This window comes from Danio aesculapii, chromosome 14 (genome assembly GCF_903798145.1).
Source record: "Danio aesculapii chromosome 14, fDanAes4.1, whole genome shotgun sequence".
Classification (NCBI taxonomy): Eukaryota; Metazoa; Chordata; class Actinopteri; order Cypriniformes; family Danionidae; genus Danio; species Danio aesculapii.
The window spans coordinates 13,617,879-13,635,355 of NC_079448.1; the positions used below are offsets into that span (position 1 = coordinate 13,617,879).

At 37.4% G+C, this 17,477-nt stretch overlaps 1 protein-coding gene across 1 annotated transcript; it reads right to left on the reverse strand.

The window, feature by feature from the left end:
• Window positions 1–3,680: 3,680 nt before the first annotated feature.
• Window positions 3,681–16,569, reverse strand: prpf19 (pre-mRNA processing factor 19). The gene is made up of 16 exons (XM_056472764.1): window positions 16,379–16,569; window positions 15,738–15,887; window positions 15,566–15,642; window positions 12,455–12,596; window positions 12,301–12,374; window positions 10,436–10,501; window positions 10,308–10,349; window positions 10,149–10,223; window positions 8,167–8,242; window positions 7,702–7,811; window positions 7,459–7,614; window positions 6,257–6,326; window positions 5,714–5,887; window positions 4,432–4,514; window positions 4,211–4,316; window positions 3,681–4,108 (listed from the first exon to the last, which is right to left on the reverse strand). Exons 1-16 carry the CDS (start codon window positions 16,395–16,397, stop codon window positions 4,011–4,013), a joined length of 1,518 nt encoding a protein of 505 aa, XP_056328739.1. The 5' UTR covers window positions 16,398–16,569; the 3' UTR covers window positions 3,681–4,010.
• Window positions 16,570–17,477: the final 908 nt, after the last annotated feature.

A 17,477-nucleotide genomic window follows, 5' to 3' on the forward strand; every position in this document is an offset into this window, starting at 1 on the left:
ACAGATCAATTCTGATTAGCATGAACTGTTAACATTGTAGAAAAAGATTTTATAGAACCTTAAAAGGAAATAATATAGGCCTACCCCTCACAGTGACGTCACTAGCTCTATTGAATGTATTGTGTCTGACATTGCATCTCTGAGCGATGCAATCTCAGCTTGCATCATGAAGGCTGCATCCAGATACTAAAGGATCTACTGGGATTTTTCACGCAAATGCCTTGTTGATGCCAGAGGTCAGAAGGGCCAGACAGGTTCGATCTGATAGAAAGGCAACAGTAACTCAAATAACCACTCATTACAACCAAGGTATGCAGAAGAGTATCTCTGAACGCACATGTCCAACCTTGAGGCAGATGGGCTACAGCAGTAGAAGACCACGCTGGGTGCCACTCCACTCTCAGCTAAGAACAGGAAACTGAGTTTACAGTTCGCACAGGCTCACCAAAATTGGACGATAGAAGATTGGAAAAATGTTGCCTGGTCTGATGAGTCTTGATTTCTGCTGCAGCATTCAGATAGTAGGGTCAGAATTTGGCGTCAACAACATGAAAGCATGGATCCATTCTGCCTTGTATCAACGGTTCAGGCTGGTGGTGTTATGGTGTGGGGGACATTTTCTTGGCACACAGTACCATTAGTACCAATTGAGTATTGTGTCATCGCCATAGCCTACCTGAGTATTGGTGCTGACCATGTCCAACCCTTTACCACCACAGTGTCCCCATCTTCTGCTGGCTACTTCCAGCAAGATAATGTGCCGTGTCATAAAGCGCGAATCATCTCAGACTGGTTTCTTGAACATGACAATGAGTTCACTGTGCTCAAATGGCCTCCACAGTCACCAGAACTCAATCCAGTAGAGCACCTTTGTGATGTGGTGGAACAAGAGATTCGCATCATGGACCACTGAAGGTATATAGTCACATCTCTTGAATGAGAATGACCCTACTAATGTTTTTCCTCTATTATGACCATGAATTAGTAGTTATAAAAGTCTGAGAGTGTTTTTCCCAGTAATTGGTTGCAGCTGTAAGGGCATCCGCTGTGTAAAACATATGCTGGACAAGTTGGCGGTTCAATCTGCGGTGGCGACCCCTGATTGATAAAGGGACTAAGCTGAAAAAATGAATGAATAGGTTTCAAGCAATTACTAAAAAATATGAAGAGGATAATGAGTGCCCTCCTCTGGATCCTAGATTTAGCATTTCTGATATAAATCATAAAGCTCTTTTCTGATCTAACGCCTACACTCTGGAGGCATTAAAATTTGTTATTTGCAACATCCCTTCCAAACTTTGTGATAATTGCCATCCTGAGTATAAAACCCAATAAATACCCAATCAAGTCTCATGTCAATTGTGTTTTTTCCAATCAATCTACTGTAAAAGGTTTCACGTTGCAAATCAACTCTGAAAAGAAAACAAAATACACTACTTGCATTCAGAGGGTCAGTTAACCCCTAAATGAAAATTCTGTCATTAATTACACACCCTCATGTCGTTGTCAATCCAATGAGACCATTAATATTCAGAACAGAAAGGAAGATTTTAGATGAAATCTGAGAGCTGTCATCCTCTATAGACAGCAAGGGTGCAGAGACGTTCAAAGTTTAGAAAAAGAAATAAAAACTTTTTAAAACATTCCATCCAACTTTAATTGTTCAACTGTAATCATACGAAGCAAAGAAAAAAAAAAAAAAAAGTAAAAAATTAGTTTGCCAATGTCTTCCACATCAGATCAAGGTGCACTTTTACTATGAGCATTAAGTAAATGAGCACCCTATAAACATGATTTAGGAAATATAGAACATAGATTTATTTGTTACATAAGAGTTCCTGGAGCTACATATTACAGTTGAGCTAATGAAGTCACATGGAAATTTCTATACTTTGAATAAGGGGCGGCTGTTACAAAAAATCAGCCCTGGCACTGTAGCCACAACAGGCCACATTACCACACCCACACAGCCCCACCCACAGACTGTTGCCAGATGTAGCTGACTGATTCCAGCCCAAAACTATCTAGAACCCGCCGAAATGCCTATCCAAAACCGCCCAATCTGGCAACACTGCCCACAGACACGTACATTCACGACTTATTTTGATGTACAGATGATGAAATAATATAAGCAGTACCATATGTAATAAATATTTAAACATTTAATGTATGTGACTGGAACAAAAATCGTTTATAACAAATTTATACATACAATCATTTTATTCATTCCTTTTTGGCTTAGTCCCTTTATTAATCTGGGCTCGCCACAACGAAATGAACCACCAACTTATCAAGCATAAGTTTTAGGAAACACCCATACACTACGGAAAATTTAGCCTACCCAATTTACCTATAGCACATGTCTTTGGAGGTAACCAGAGCACCCGGCACCATCACGGGGAGAACATGCAAACTCCACACAGAAACTGCCCCAGCTGAGGCTCGAACCAGCGACCTACTTGCTGTGAGGCGACAGCGCTACCCACTTAGAGCCATTTTTTTTTTCTTTCTCTGAGATTTTCTGCACCGCCTTTCCTGTTTTCTGGTCCATCTCTGACAATTAGCTTGTGTTGCACTTATTACTGTTTGTTTGACATTCTTGCCAGATTTTGATTACGTCCGCGTAACCTCTTATTAGGTCGGATTGGGTCGGCCCATCTCAAAACCAGCTGATCGTTGCCAATTGGGCCAAATGCTTAACATTATTGTTACTATTATCATCATCATCAAATTCACATCTTACAAGAGATAAAAGCTGTCTGCATGTAAAAACATCTAAAACATTTTTTTTTAAAGAAACTGACCGGCCCACATTTTAAAAATGGTCTGGCCCTTCTGGCATTTGCCAGAATTGCCAGATGACCAATCCACCCCTTCTTTGAATGTCTCGGGAGAGTTGCCGTCTGCACTCTGACTTATCTAAAATACCTTCATTCGTGTTCCAAAAATGAACGAAGGTCTCAGGGGTTGAAATAACAGGAGGGTGAATTTGAACAACTTTAATTTTCAGATGAACTAACCCTTTAATATATTAAGACAGCGATAATGGATAGAATTCAGTATATTATTGCATACTAAAGGCAAGCCCACATTAACCCAGCAGCTTAACGTAGTTCTAGTAAAGTCCAGATTTCAGAGTTGAAGTTCAGTTAAGTTTAGTTCAGTGTGGTTTAAGTTTCACTGCTGAAAGTTCATAGACTGAATAGCAAATCCACCGAAGCGCAGCTCCACAAGTCCTGATACACGCAAGAAGGTAGTGACAGTGGCGAGAGGAAAAAAAAACTTGACAAACCAATTGACAAAGTGAAGGGGAAAAAAAAAAAACCTTGAGAGTAACTAGGCTCTGTTGGGCACGATCATTTTTCTTCTGGCCAAACTTCCTGTGTGGAGCTGCAGTCTAGACGCGGGAGGCTGGAGAAGCTGGACGTCCATCGTAGAGAAGCTGCAGGTGCGAGTAGGACACCGGCGGGAGGTCGGGCTGGTCCACAGGATCAATGCAATGCAATTATTTAATGATGAATCTGTTTATTCCTTGTGTAGTTTGCATCAATAACGTGCAAATTGGCATTGGTATTTGACTAGATTAGTACCAGTAATCCTGTTAATGCCTTGTTTTACCCACCTGGTACCTGTATTGGCTGAAAACTTTGAATCAACAACAGTCATACAAACACAATAGATTAAAAACAAATTTAAACTTTATTGGAATCTATTTCACATTTGATGTTACAGTCCACAAAAGGATCAAAAAAGAGAGAAGTCATGGGACACTAACAAAGTTTGCCAGCCTACAATCAAAAGTTTAAAAGGTAGACAGGAAAATAGAACTGACATTCTTGCCAAAATTTGTCTTAAATGAATGAATGAATTTACTGGTGACAAAGTCAGGGTGTACTGGATGTTTCTGAATAATTCATCACTACAACCATATTAATGATAGTGAATGCATATCTATGTATACACATGCACAAGTACGGAGAGATGTATTTGTTGTGAGAGATTGGTTTCTGTTACAGGCTGTAGAATTTGAGACTTCTGTCCATGCCGGTTGAAGCCAGGAACTGAGCATGTTCACCAAACGCCACACCAGTCACCACACCAGAATGATCTACAGTAAGAAAAAGTAATTAAATTAGTTTGAGGACACAGAATAAACTCTGATAAAAACAAACTCAATTTAGGACAAACTTCAAAGCTTTGTTCAACTCACCGGAGAAGTTGAGGACCTCGGACCACTGTTTGCAGATATAAACTCTGATGTCTGATCCTCCCACAGCTAGATATGTTCCACTCTGATCAAATACCAGAGACTTCACCTACATGATTAAAAAAAAAAAAAAAAAAAGATCAGACAAACGTCCGTTAAACAGAAGAAATGGCAAACTGATTACAACAACATGGCAGTGATATTTCTGGGATATGCATGATGACCTCGTAATTGTTGTCCAGAGTGATTGTCTTGAAGTTCTTCAGCTTCCTCAGATCCCACAGCTTCAGTGAACTGTCTTGAGCACCTGCATACAAAAAAATTTAATGTAGTTTCACTATGACAGAGAACACAAGTGATACTCACTACAGGGCCAAATGGGCAGAGCTTGCTCAGAGTTAACATCTGTCATATAAACTAGGGGCTATTGCAGAAAGCAGAAAACTTCCTACCTACCTAACGACCTCTCACATTCACTTTCTCTCCTTTTCAGACTCACTCTCTCACACACCTACTTACCTAACTTCCTACCTACTTGCCAACCCAACTTCCTAATTACCTACCTCTCACACTTGCTGTCTTTCACACTCTCTTACTCACACCTCCCCACCTAACTTCCTGCCAACCAACCTTCCTGCCTACCAACCGAACTACCTGCCTACCAACCGAACTTCCTGCCTACCTGATGTTTTTTATCCAAGGTTATCATAACGCCAGAATCTCATACAGGCCCATGTCTAATATACATGTATGTGTGTGTGTGTTTCTTAATTTCTACTACTAACATATAATATTATTATTTCTAAGAATATTTTGTAACAAACACTCAAAATATGTTTAATTTATTTTTACTGTTATTTACTTTATTATCATCTTACTTTATTTCATTATCTTTTAATAAAATGTACTGCAACCAACCATTAAAAATAACTTTGGGTCATGACATACGAAAGCGAAAGTGTACAAAGTGTGCACACGAATTCAAATCGACTTCATTATCCTGCATATTGACAGCAGCTTCCTCATACGCGCACATTATAGGACTACACGATCATTATGGTATATACACAGTAGTAGCCTACATCAAACAGACATAAAACAAAGGCAATATCTGCAAACATTACATACAATCACATCCCTGAATGAAACCGTTAAAATTACTGCTCATCAAGCACAATGAACACTTAAGGCAACAATGGTCAGAAAGTGTTATGCGTTTAGGGTTAACACACTTCTAGTTCAGTTAACAGAACTTACTCTCAGGAGCAGTTTTGGTGCATATACCTTGTGTAAGCAGGTTAAAGGTTAATCAACCCAGAGTTTAGGGTTTAGCAAACCAAACACCTTCTTAACAGCAATGCACTAAAACTACAAATATATATATACTATCTGTAAGGACTGAATTATAGTATAACACACGGTATAACACAGTATTTAAAAAAAATGCTTCAGAAAACAGGTAAAATGCTAATTGAACAACGGATACAGACTAATCACATCACTCACCAGTGGCCAGATAGTATCCATTCTCAGAGAAGGCAATGGCCGTCACTGGACCTGAATGTCCAGGGAAGTTGGCTACATTGGTTCGTTCCTTCAGATCCCAGATCTTAATCTGAGAATCGCCCGTGCCAGTGCCGAAAATCAGACCGTCAGGATGGAACTGTGCACAGGTCAAAGCTGAAAGAATGAGGCAGAAATGCTTTATAAATGAAGAGACATAAATTAACACTGGATCTACCAGTACTATTCGAATGGCCATAGCGGTCCTTTTGACTGTTTTGTACCAAGCAGAATTTGTCATGTTTATATTCAAAGCTTGTATTAGGACTTTATCTAATTTTGAATGCATTTCCTCATATTTTATGAAGTCATTACCCTAAAATACTATCTTTTTTGTAATATAACCTGTACAAAATGACTGCCTCAAAAGGTTTTATATTTTAAGTTAAACATTTAGAAGTCATTACATTTCATTTATAGCCTAACGTAAATTCTGAAAGAGAATACGCTTATATGACACAGTGCAGCTCAAAAAATAAAACATACCACATCCAGCAGTCTCATCGGTGACCTTGGTCAGGACACGTCCAGTTTGGATATCGGAGAAGGCCCAGTACTACAAAACAAACATTTAAAATGTAATTACACAGACAGACAAACTTTCTATAAAGATAACGAAGCATGTTCTTTTTACATGAAGTGAAACAGAAAACCACTAAAACAATTTCTACTCGTTCAGGGGCACACTTTATTTATTTTTAACTAAATATATATGTCAATTAAAAAAAAAATATTTGACAAATGGTAGTTTCTGCGTAAGTAGTCTTTGACAATGCTTTTATCAAGCAACTGTAACATACTGCTACTTTTGTGAATAATGCTTGATTCACATGTTATTGCAAAGCTATAACAATCTTCTAAATTGTCTTCAAAAACATATTTTCCTCAAATACAGTCTTAAATCGGGAAACTCCTCAAAAACGTCTGGACTTGCGGCCAACAAAAACAGTAATAATAACAGAAATTAATGACAAACAAAAAATTACTTTTTTAATAATGTTTTCATTTACTAAAATCTAAAAAAAAAACAACGTGACCTTGAAAAGTGTAACTATGGCAATGTATGTGCAGGGACTGCATTGAGAACACTGCATCCACTGCACAAAATGCTTCCACTCTGACAAAGCGGCCACCACTTGCTGATTCTCAAATGAAAGATGTGAAGTGGCTTTCACACTGGACGTGGAAAGCAATGTGCTATGAACTCAATTTATTTCACTGGATAGAGGCATGCCAGGGCAGTTAGTTGCTATGCCAACAAAACACATAATCTAGCACGCAATTTAGTTCAAGTAACTATATTTTGTGAGTCTAAATAAGTAGATTTTTGCTCTGTGGAAATTTCACTCATGTAAATGTCTTACCTGCAAATGTGAAACAACACTATAAAAACAATGTAGATTTTTTTTTTTCTAAACGGAAAGTAAGATTTCAAACAACTAACTGATATTACGAGACTTGGACAAAAAAAATCATTTCAATGTCTGGAATTGAATAGACAATAAATACTGTGATATTTCGAAAATTGGTTTAAGTATAGGCTTGAAGTAGGGTGATAGAAAATACAGTTTGTGCAGTATAAAAATAAGAGAAACCTATGAATTGTCCCCTCAATTAACAAACACAAACGTACGTGTGTGTGTGTGTGTGTGTGTGTGTGTGTGTGTGTGTGTGTGTGTGTTAGTTACCTGGTCCTCAGATGAGCTCAGTAAATAGTCTCCAGTAGCGTGCAGAGAGAGGCCAGTAACAGCAGACTCATGGGCCCTGACCACCTGCACACAGTTGCCTCCAGTAACGGACCACACTCGAATTGTGCTGTCCGAAGACGCTGAGAACACCACTGCCTGATAAAGAGCACAAGAGGAGAGACATGAGAACTAAAGACAAACCAGGAACCATTTTATATATGCAGAGCAAGAGCAATGTCATACCTGAGCAGGGTGGTAGATGACAGATGAGACCTTTTTGGTGTGTCCTTTGAGGGTGGCAACAATCTGCTCCTCACGCCGGTCAAACACCACCACGTTCTTATCCGCACCACCTGGAAAGCACATCAAAATGAGGTTACGCTCCGTGTTTTCATCTAAATTTTAGATTTCACAAATTATCAAACAAAAAAAGTAGCTGCAAAAAGAGAAACCAAAAAGTACAACAATATTTTTTCATGCATGATCAAACATTTGTGACCAAGAGGGTGCAGACAACACATTGCCGATTGGTCCTGAAATTCAGTTTCGTGACAACACTATTGCGTTCTACCAGCATTTTATGTAACATCCCAAAAGGGGCACTGAAAATGCATGTATTATATACAGTTCGAAAAATATAGTAAGTAACGTCACAAAACTCTAAGAATCAGGACACACATGAGAAACTATTGATAGACATTATCATACCTGTGAGGACTTTGTTGGTGTCTGTTGGGCAGAGATCCAGAGAGAGAATTCCTGGTACACTGGCACTGTGAAGACCCTGTTGAAAAGAGCAAAACAACTAATTTGGAATAATGTTCCAAATAAAAGTGAACAGCCTTATACACATATAAAAATGTATAAGTTTAACATTAAAATCAATATTTAAACTATTTGATTCAGACATCATTCTCTTTCCAGTAGCTCTGTCTTTTAAGATGCTGTCACACAATTTGATCAAAACAGAATTTCTTGAACAATTATGTTTACTTAGCAATTTTAATTACCAGGAAAGTCATTAGTATAGTAACAGTCAATAGTATAAAAATCATCCAAGTTTAAATAGACAATGGATTTCTATACTGAGCCCATTATATTAACCAGACCCCCTAGTTTTTCGTGATATTGCGATTGATGAATCCAACGCAAAATCAACAAAAAGTCGCACATTTTTGCGTTCAAATTATATTTATTTCAGATCGCAATTAATTGACGTTGCATAGACATCACGATGCTGAGCCGGCATGGCTCCGCCCTGCCCCGCAAAAAAATACGCACTCAGGTCCCGTTTACACGAATACGTCTTAGTTTTAAAATGGCATTTTAAAACGAAAATGATACACGTCCACACTGGTGTTTCATCTAGGATTTTTGAAAAGCCCTCCTTCCACACTATTTCGCTGAGAATGAACATCAAGTGACCACCCACACTACAGATGTGCGGATCAGCTGAAATGACACCCGAATCCGCAGCTTCATACTAATCATCCACCCGCCCGCATATATAGTTTTATCTGATATATGTATCTGCACCAGACCCGCACCCGATCGTCGCTTTAATAATTGAATTCCTTGTTTTAGGCATGATAGGCCACCGTCAGGGCCAGAGCAAACTGGGCCGGAGCAAACTGACCTGGAGCTCTAGGCAAAAGATTATCATGCCGCCCTCATACCGAAAGCAAATACGAGAAACGGGGGTGTGATTGCGCGTACGACAGCGAGGACCGGGGCCGTTGGGGGATTGTCGCGGACACCGCCCTCTCTATCCACCTGGGTCACCTCTATGGATGCGCCGGCTCTGTGTGGATATTAACAATCCTGTCGTGTTCACATCCTGCCCCTTACTTTAGTGTTCCCGGTCAAAATTGACCTGTCTGTTTTAACTGCTCTCATATTAGCACAAAAATCTTTTTTCCACCAATTTTTTATTCTAACAACTCTTTGGTCTTTTGAATCTATCAGGTAACGCGTCACAGCGTCAGTACACTGCTTCAATCTTTTGCTTTCACGATTGTACTTATTAATTTTAGCGAAAACCTCAGATACTGTTGTCAAGTCAATTCATGTACCAACCAAGTTTGTCAACACCATTATTACAACACAGATCACTCTGCCTATTCATGCCCCGTGGAAATAGTGATTGACAGGCGGTAATTTGTGTGCAACTTATCTTTAGTTATTTATGATTTGGTTATGGGTAAAATATAGACCATGTGGGTCAGGTAGTTGAAACGGTAGGCTACAAATAATTAATTCATTATGAATTAATTAATTATTCATGAATAATTAATTCACTGCAGCCTATGACGACAATGCCATCGTCCATCGCAATGTTTCACATTAGACATTGTACGATGCAAAATTGGTTGACATTGCCCAACCCTAACACCTAGTAGGCCAATTAATATGGTAAATATGATATATAGTCCGCAAATTTCTATGAATTACCACCACAAAATCAGTCATTTAAAAAAAAAAAAAAGTAACAATTAAAAATAAATCGTGAAAAACACCCGAAAAAAACTATACTTTTTTTAAAACAATAAATGTAATGAACGTAGCATTATTTATAAGCAGTTTTCTTATAATACAGAAAAAAACATCCAGTTTTTGTTACTTTTGTGGACATATGGCCTACACACCGTATGTAAAACAAAAATACACACAGTGTATAATTGGATACTCACAGCATGGGATCCCACTTGGCGATACTTGCTGAGGTCTTCTGCTCTGACCAGCTCTTCTGGCACGGTCTTTCCTCTCTGAAAAACAAGCACATAAAAGGTTATGGACATTGAATAGTACATCAAATAACAGTGACCACAAACTGCTAATTAAATGCTCACCTTCTTTCTCTCGGTGGTCAGAACAGTGGCCTTGTCTTGAAGCTGTAATGCAAGAAGATCAGTTTGTATCCCTCTGTGCACGTATGAGCAATGAGAATACTGCTGAATATACTTGTGGATTCACAAACCTTCTGTATGATCTCCGGAGTCATTCCAACCTGTTCACTGACCTCCATGGCCTCACCACCAACACCCTATGAAAACAGAGAACATTATATATTTAACTCCACATCACCATGGCTGTGAGGTTGAGTTGTTTAAAATTTGAACAATTTAAAGTTTGGTTATTGTAGTCAAAATTCAACTCAGAATTCATTCTCAATTTTTGAATTGTGTGATATGAAATTATTTTATTCTGCATATTTCATTTTGATATTATCATCAATATGTTTTTTTTCATATACACACACATTTAATGAAATTCAATAAAAATTATAAGATATTATAGGGCAGAAACCAAAAAACACAAAAATTATTGTCAACATAGGAGGCTGTTTTTGATGTAGCGTTTGGATTTCTTGACAAATTATTTAATGCAGTTTTGATGTTTGAACACATTTCTATTACACAAGATAAAAATTAACCGTTTAAGGTTTACTTTTCAATGTTTCCTCTAGGATTTTTTTCCAGTTGTGGCGGCAGAATTTTTACACAAATCTACCAACTACATATGGCGGTATTTCAATGACAAATGTCGTTAGCGCAGTATTATTAGTCGAGATCGCATTTATGTAATACGAGCATGCAAATCTCTTTGCTTGCGTGCCGATTTCCTCTGTTCATGCACAAAACTTCTTTGCACGCCCTCAAATATACGCTGCTGAAGTACGATTTAGTGCGTTTATGTAGTAAATATGTCTCCAACATTTATTAGATTTGCTAGGAATATTTATGAATGTCTCCAACAGACCTACAGAACGGCATTGATGCGTCTTGAAGTAAAGTGAAATGGCCATAAACTCCAGCAAGATAAAGTTATTGTATGCAGAGCCATAGACCTTTATCTATAAAGTATAATTCTGGAAACTGTGTTCATCCTAACTGAACGCTACGTTGTGTTTGCTGGCCTCATGCATCTGTCAGTCAGTCAGCATGTCACCGTAAAGGGTTAAACAAATAATGCACACTAATGCAATGACAAAAAAGTTTGCACTGTTATATTATAATTTACTTTTTAATACGTTTCGCACAATTATAACCCGATATTAAAAAAACAACGACTGAATGTTTTGAATGAGAAGCTGTAATATAGCATTGGCAGGAATTAATGTTGGTGTGGCGCCCGCCATGGAAGAATGAATGTAGCAGAAACCACGCTTTTGATACAAAATTGTACCATTTTGAAGGATTCACATTTAAAAATATGTAAAGTCTCTCCAGATAAAAATCACTGCCTGATAACATTAAAAATAGTGGCCATTACTATTTAAGAAGCCTTAAAGTTAGGAATGCACCGATATGAATTTTTTGGGCAATATCAATAACTCATCAATAACTAATGTGGAGGCCGATAACCTATTTTTTAGCCGATAAAAATAAATATTTAAAAATGTTATATTTTTATACAGTGAGCAACTGATTTTATTTTTAAAACTTCATAAAAGTTTGAACTACAAACTGAATAGCCTAGTCAAAGCAAAAAAAGCAATCATTTCAATATTGCCAAGTGATTATATAGATCTATATTCATGATTTCACATAAATTAGCATGCCAAAAATAAATTATTTCCTTTTCTTCGCATAGCAAATGAACATGCAACTTGACTGTTGCATAAAATAATAGGTTAAGTAACAAAATGGGATTTAATTAACAAACAAGTTAAATAAATATATTTTAAATTAAATTAAAAATGAAAGAATATAGTATTTATTGAACGATAACAATATAGCCGCCGATATATTGTGCATCCCTGCTTAATGTCGAATCATGATTCATGTGTGAATTGAGATTTTTTTCCCAGCCACATTATGAATGTCTAAGGATATTACTGACCACAGCAGCAGGCTGAGAAGCGGGAGCGGCCTGTGGAGCGACCAGTCCAGCCTGGGGTTTGAGAGTAGCCAAAGCTGCAAGCAGAACAATGTGTGTCAGTGATGGCACAATTCCAGTCAACATCTCATCCCGAAAGCAATCGTGCTGCTCTTACCCTCTCTGGCAGCAGTGACCTCTTTTGTGAGACGAGCGATGACTCTGCAGGCTGCATCGTGCTGGTAGAGAGCATGAGAAAGCTCTTGCCGTGTCGTCTGCAACTGCTGCCTCAGAGTAAAACTGTGCAGCATCACAGCGTCCTAGAAGAGAAAGAAAAAAACGGTGTTTACATGAATCATAATCATTCTTTTATAACCACATCACCAAAAATGAAAAAACTTTCCATTTAGTTTATGTTGAGTGATGTTTGTATAATTGGACATATTGCACACAGAATAAGCTGGCAATTTCATAACTGACTGGACGCGTTATTCTTAAATCCCAGTGAAGTGGTACAAGATTATGTTGTTTCTCCAGTCTATGGTACAGACTCTCCCAGATGGTTTGTTTGGGTACATGTAGGCATTTTTACTGCTTGTAAATTTTAATGTATGAGTATGGTTAATATATGCATCTAAAAGTGCAAGAGAGATCCTATGCATTCATGGTGTGCACGCCAAAAGATCAAATTCATGTTAAACTTTTGACTAACATGTATATTCACTCAATCAATTTAACATTTATATAAACAATATTTTCAGATGAGGTATATGATTGTATCTTATCCTGATATTACATCCGCATGTGTCATTTTTACATCATCCCCAAAGATATTAGTTATTTTTAGGGCTGGGCGATTTGGCCTAAAAATCAAAATCTTGATTTGATTGAACTCGATTCCGATTAATAAGTGATTATTTTACTTATTTATAACTTTTTTTGGCCTCAGTTCACTGATATGTTTTGTAGAGTAAATATGCTCACATATTACAAGTGAGATATTTCTCTGAATGAAACGTGCATTACTTGATTTTAAAATAATTGAAGGAAACACTCACTATCTACTGTCTATGATTATTTATTGAACATCAACGTTGAACAACTGAAACTAAAACACACATTGCCTAAAACCAACAGTCACTTTTATTCTTTTAAAAAGTGAAAATAAATAACTTGCACTTTTGGAAACAAAATTAATTATTTTCAATGTTTTTCATACTAAAAGTAGAAAATAAGCTGCATTTCTTGTAAATAAAATAACTTGTATATCCTGTAAATAATATTTAGAACAGTGCACTTCTGTAAACAAATATTTTATTGTAAATAATAATTTTATTTTAATAGAAAACATGTCATCTCAAGGCATCACTGGAGCAGCTTTCAATCATCATCAACGTACTGTAAACATGCAACATGTAGTTAGATTTTAACGAGGGCTGTGCTGGACCATACCCATGCGTTCGACGCATAAGTATAAATCAGTCTTAAAGCGGGATCATGTGACTCCACATGCAGGAGGGAAAGTAATTGAAAAAACTGAACCGAAAACATTCGATCGATTATAGGATCTGAATGTCGATTAGATTATTTTGATTAGTTGCCCAAACCTAGTATATTATTCCTATAAATTAATATGCTCAAGCTTTTTCTATGCAACATTTTTCTATGCAAGTACATTTTTGCTTGCATTAAAAATATAAACTAAACAAAAATAACCACTTCTCAAATACAAATTCTAATTAATTAAAACCCTTACACAGAGGCTTTAAAAACATTTCATGCTTTGGGTTATGACAAACCAGCTCATGGTGTTTTTCTCAACCTCAGTGATCCAGTAAAACAGCAGTGAATTGAGTGCTGTCACTTAATCATTTCTGAGCATGACACTACGTAGGTAATTCCACACACACTCTAAAGTTTTGTACTCAAAATTAAATGTTCAATTAAAATATGGACATGATTCTTTATAAAATATGTGTCCGGGTTCAACGCTAAGGATTTTTTCTACTGGCCCGATTAGGACAGTGGTTCAGATTTGTATTTGCCCTGCCAAAATTCTCACTGGTCCCACCAAAAAAAAATAAGTTAATAGCCATTTCTTAGCCACATATTTTAAATACCCGCATACCCGCCCCCATTACGTCTCTAGTGATGCTGCCTGGGGTTTCAACTAGGTCCGGTGGTGAGGTAATGGGGCGCGTACTTTCACTTTTTACTGCTACCCTCCCTCACCCCTAGCCTCGTGTTCAAACTAAACGGAGATCGGCGCGGTGTTTCTTATGGCGGATTTTTATCCTTCATACATGTTCAAAGATCGAGTTTATCGGCTTGATAAGGGTATATGTCTTGACATAACCCACACAGATGTGACTTAGTAAAGTGTGAAGTCATGTATGGTTTTAATTGTTGCATTAGTCTGAATGTAAATGCCTTCGTCAGGCAGCGCTGGAGCAGCGGGAGAGGATCACAGTGCATCAAGGGAACAGTTTTAACAAAAAAAACAGACACTTAAATGCCTGTATTTGTTGTATTTGCAGCAGCTCTGTGATGTTAATCCACAACTTCATGCAATGGGTTAAATTAGGCGGTCCAGTCTCTGTGTTCAGTCCATTACAAGCATGGTGGAAACCCAGACAGGTTGTCAGGCAGCGTAATACAGAGAGGGAATCAAAGTGCATCAAATGATCGGTAATTAAAAGGGAAAAAAAGCAAAATAGAATAAATATCTATACTTCTATATTAGACACACATCTGATGCTGGTATTTGCAGCTGCTCCACGTCCACAACTTCACGCACTGGGTTAAATTAGGCTTTACAGTCTCCTTTACTTCCATTGTTTCTGTTCAGCGGGAGAAACTCAACCAACCCAGTGACGTCAGACACAGCGACATTCCAAGATGGCTGCGCCCTAGGTCTAAAAATCTATAGTAAAACACTTTTTCTGAGTTTATTTAATATATTTTCATTAAAGTGGAATCCAATGTACAAAATAAGGTTAACTTGACTGAGTGCATCATTTCCCCTTTAAGACGGTTTAAGACTCAATCGGGCCAGTAACGATCATGTCTACTGTCCCGAGCGTCTCGCACACTAGCTCCAGGCCATCAGGCAGTCCTTATCTTCAAGCCCTGTCTGTTCGTATATGTTATTATGGCCCACATTTTTGCCAGAGGAAACAGCTGTGGTGTAAACTTTTACAGTAGAAGCCACACTAAAATGACCTAGTGACGCCAATGATTAGAATGTCAATGTAAACACTTATTTATTCTCCATACAGTCAGGACTCACCCATTCATCCTGTAGAGACTTGAGGATGGCAGGAATACTTGTGGCAGAAGGAGCCTTCGGTCGAATGGGATGAGACACTACAGGTGAAGAAACACACATTTAAAAAAAAAAAAAAAAAGACCATAGATTGTCAGAGGCTTTCATGAAATGGGTGTCATCTGTGGCTCTGTACCCTTTATATCGATGAGCTGCTCCTCAGACAGGGGCTGTCCATTGATGGGGTCAGCTCCATTCTCCGCAATGTATTTCTCAATCAGACGCCTCTCAAACACTTGGTTGGAAACAGGAGACACACACGGGTGCTCCGGCACTTCGTTTGAAACTAGAAGAGAGGAATATATTCACTTCTCATTCATTCATGACTACAAATATGACATGTCCTTTATCTTCAGCACAAAATACATCATTAGAATTTCGCAACTATTAACCAGAAGTTTGTATCAGGTTATAATGTGATACGTAAATTCAACAATTCCTCTAAAGTTCATAAAACATGACGACATCACATTATTACATTATATTCTAGATTACGATACATTATATTCATGATAAATATCATACACAACACAATGTTTTGCTTGTCCAAATAGAGTTCAAGCTTCAGACACAAACAAGTACGCGTTACTTTAAGCTATCATATATTTTTGCTTTTAGTTTAAATGGTAGAAATTTAATTTAAATAAAAGAAATGCAATCAAATGAAGCTTATTGAAGCCTAGCTCCTCAAGCACAAAGTTTCTGCTAATATTACACAACAATGGCTAACACTGCACACTGCTAATCACTCATGCTAACAGAAACAAACTCACTTACTAGCACAAACCAAAGACATTTCGTTCAACCAGACGCGCTTCCGCTTCACAAATAAAGCTGAAATCAAATCAGCACATTTACTGGTTTATGTACAACACAAGGTTTTGGATTTCTTTATGAATCAAGCTGCTGCATGTCCTGAATCGGAACACGTTGAGAAGCCGTGCCGCTCAAACAGCGGTGCATGACGGGATACAGACTCCTCCAAAAGCGGAAAATGAAACCAGTGTTCTCCCGACAGGAGGCGCCGCGCACTGCCACTCCACTGAGATGTGTTCAGATTCAGATAGGTCAGTTGTTGGCTAAAAGTGTAATCTTTTGGAGATAAAAAGTTCTTGAATTAGACACGTAAATGGGACGGTTTATAATTAATTAACAAACAATAACGTTAGAGTGGCTTGTCATTATAAAACAGGTAACACGTGGTCCACATGTAATAATGTAGGTTCCTCACCATTCGTTGGTTTTGTGTTTATTTTTATTTAGTGTTCCTATATTTTGCAGACTTTCTTTCAATGTCTTTAGAAGGTTTTAAGTAAACACATATATTTTAAACAAATTAATAATATACAAAATTAAATACATATATTTAATATATTAATTTCATACAAATTGCCTGTTACAAATTACATGCTAAAAAACTTAGCCTATTCTGTAATTTTTTGTACTTACTAGTCATTTTGTAATGTATTCAGACTTCCTTTGGATTTCTTAAGGTTGGTTTTGATATTACTTGTTGGCTAATGGGATATTATACATAAATAGAAAAATAAACATTATGCATTAAACAAGAACATTTCTCTTCACTTACATTCAGCATTCACATTTCAACATTTACATTTTGATTCAGTATAATCAATAAAATAAAATAAAAAACATGCGCAGAACAGATGAATCCCAGCAAGCATTTTTTGTTTTTAATAGATGTCTAATAGACATCTAAACATAGTCGTCTTGGCTAAAACAAGGCTAAATTTGGGCTGTCAGAGAACATCTAATAGACATCTATGAATAGGCCATAACTAAACTAGTCATCAAATAAACAGAAACGAATGACAAGAGATATAAAGTCTGTCTAATCTGTTTATTTATTTATTTA

Excerpts from the sequence above, each read along its gene's own strand:
- prpf19 (XM_056472764.1), bottom strand. Across the intron at positions 10,224-10,307 it reads TGACCACCGAGAGAAAGAAG|AGAGGAAAGACCGTGCCAGA; the intron begins GTGAGCATTTAA and ends CTTGTTTTTCAG. Across the intron at positions 4,317-4,431 it reads CTCTGGACAACAATTACGAG|GTGAAGTCTCTGGTATTTGA; the intron begins GTCATCATGCAT and ends TTAATCATGTAG.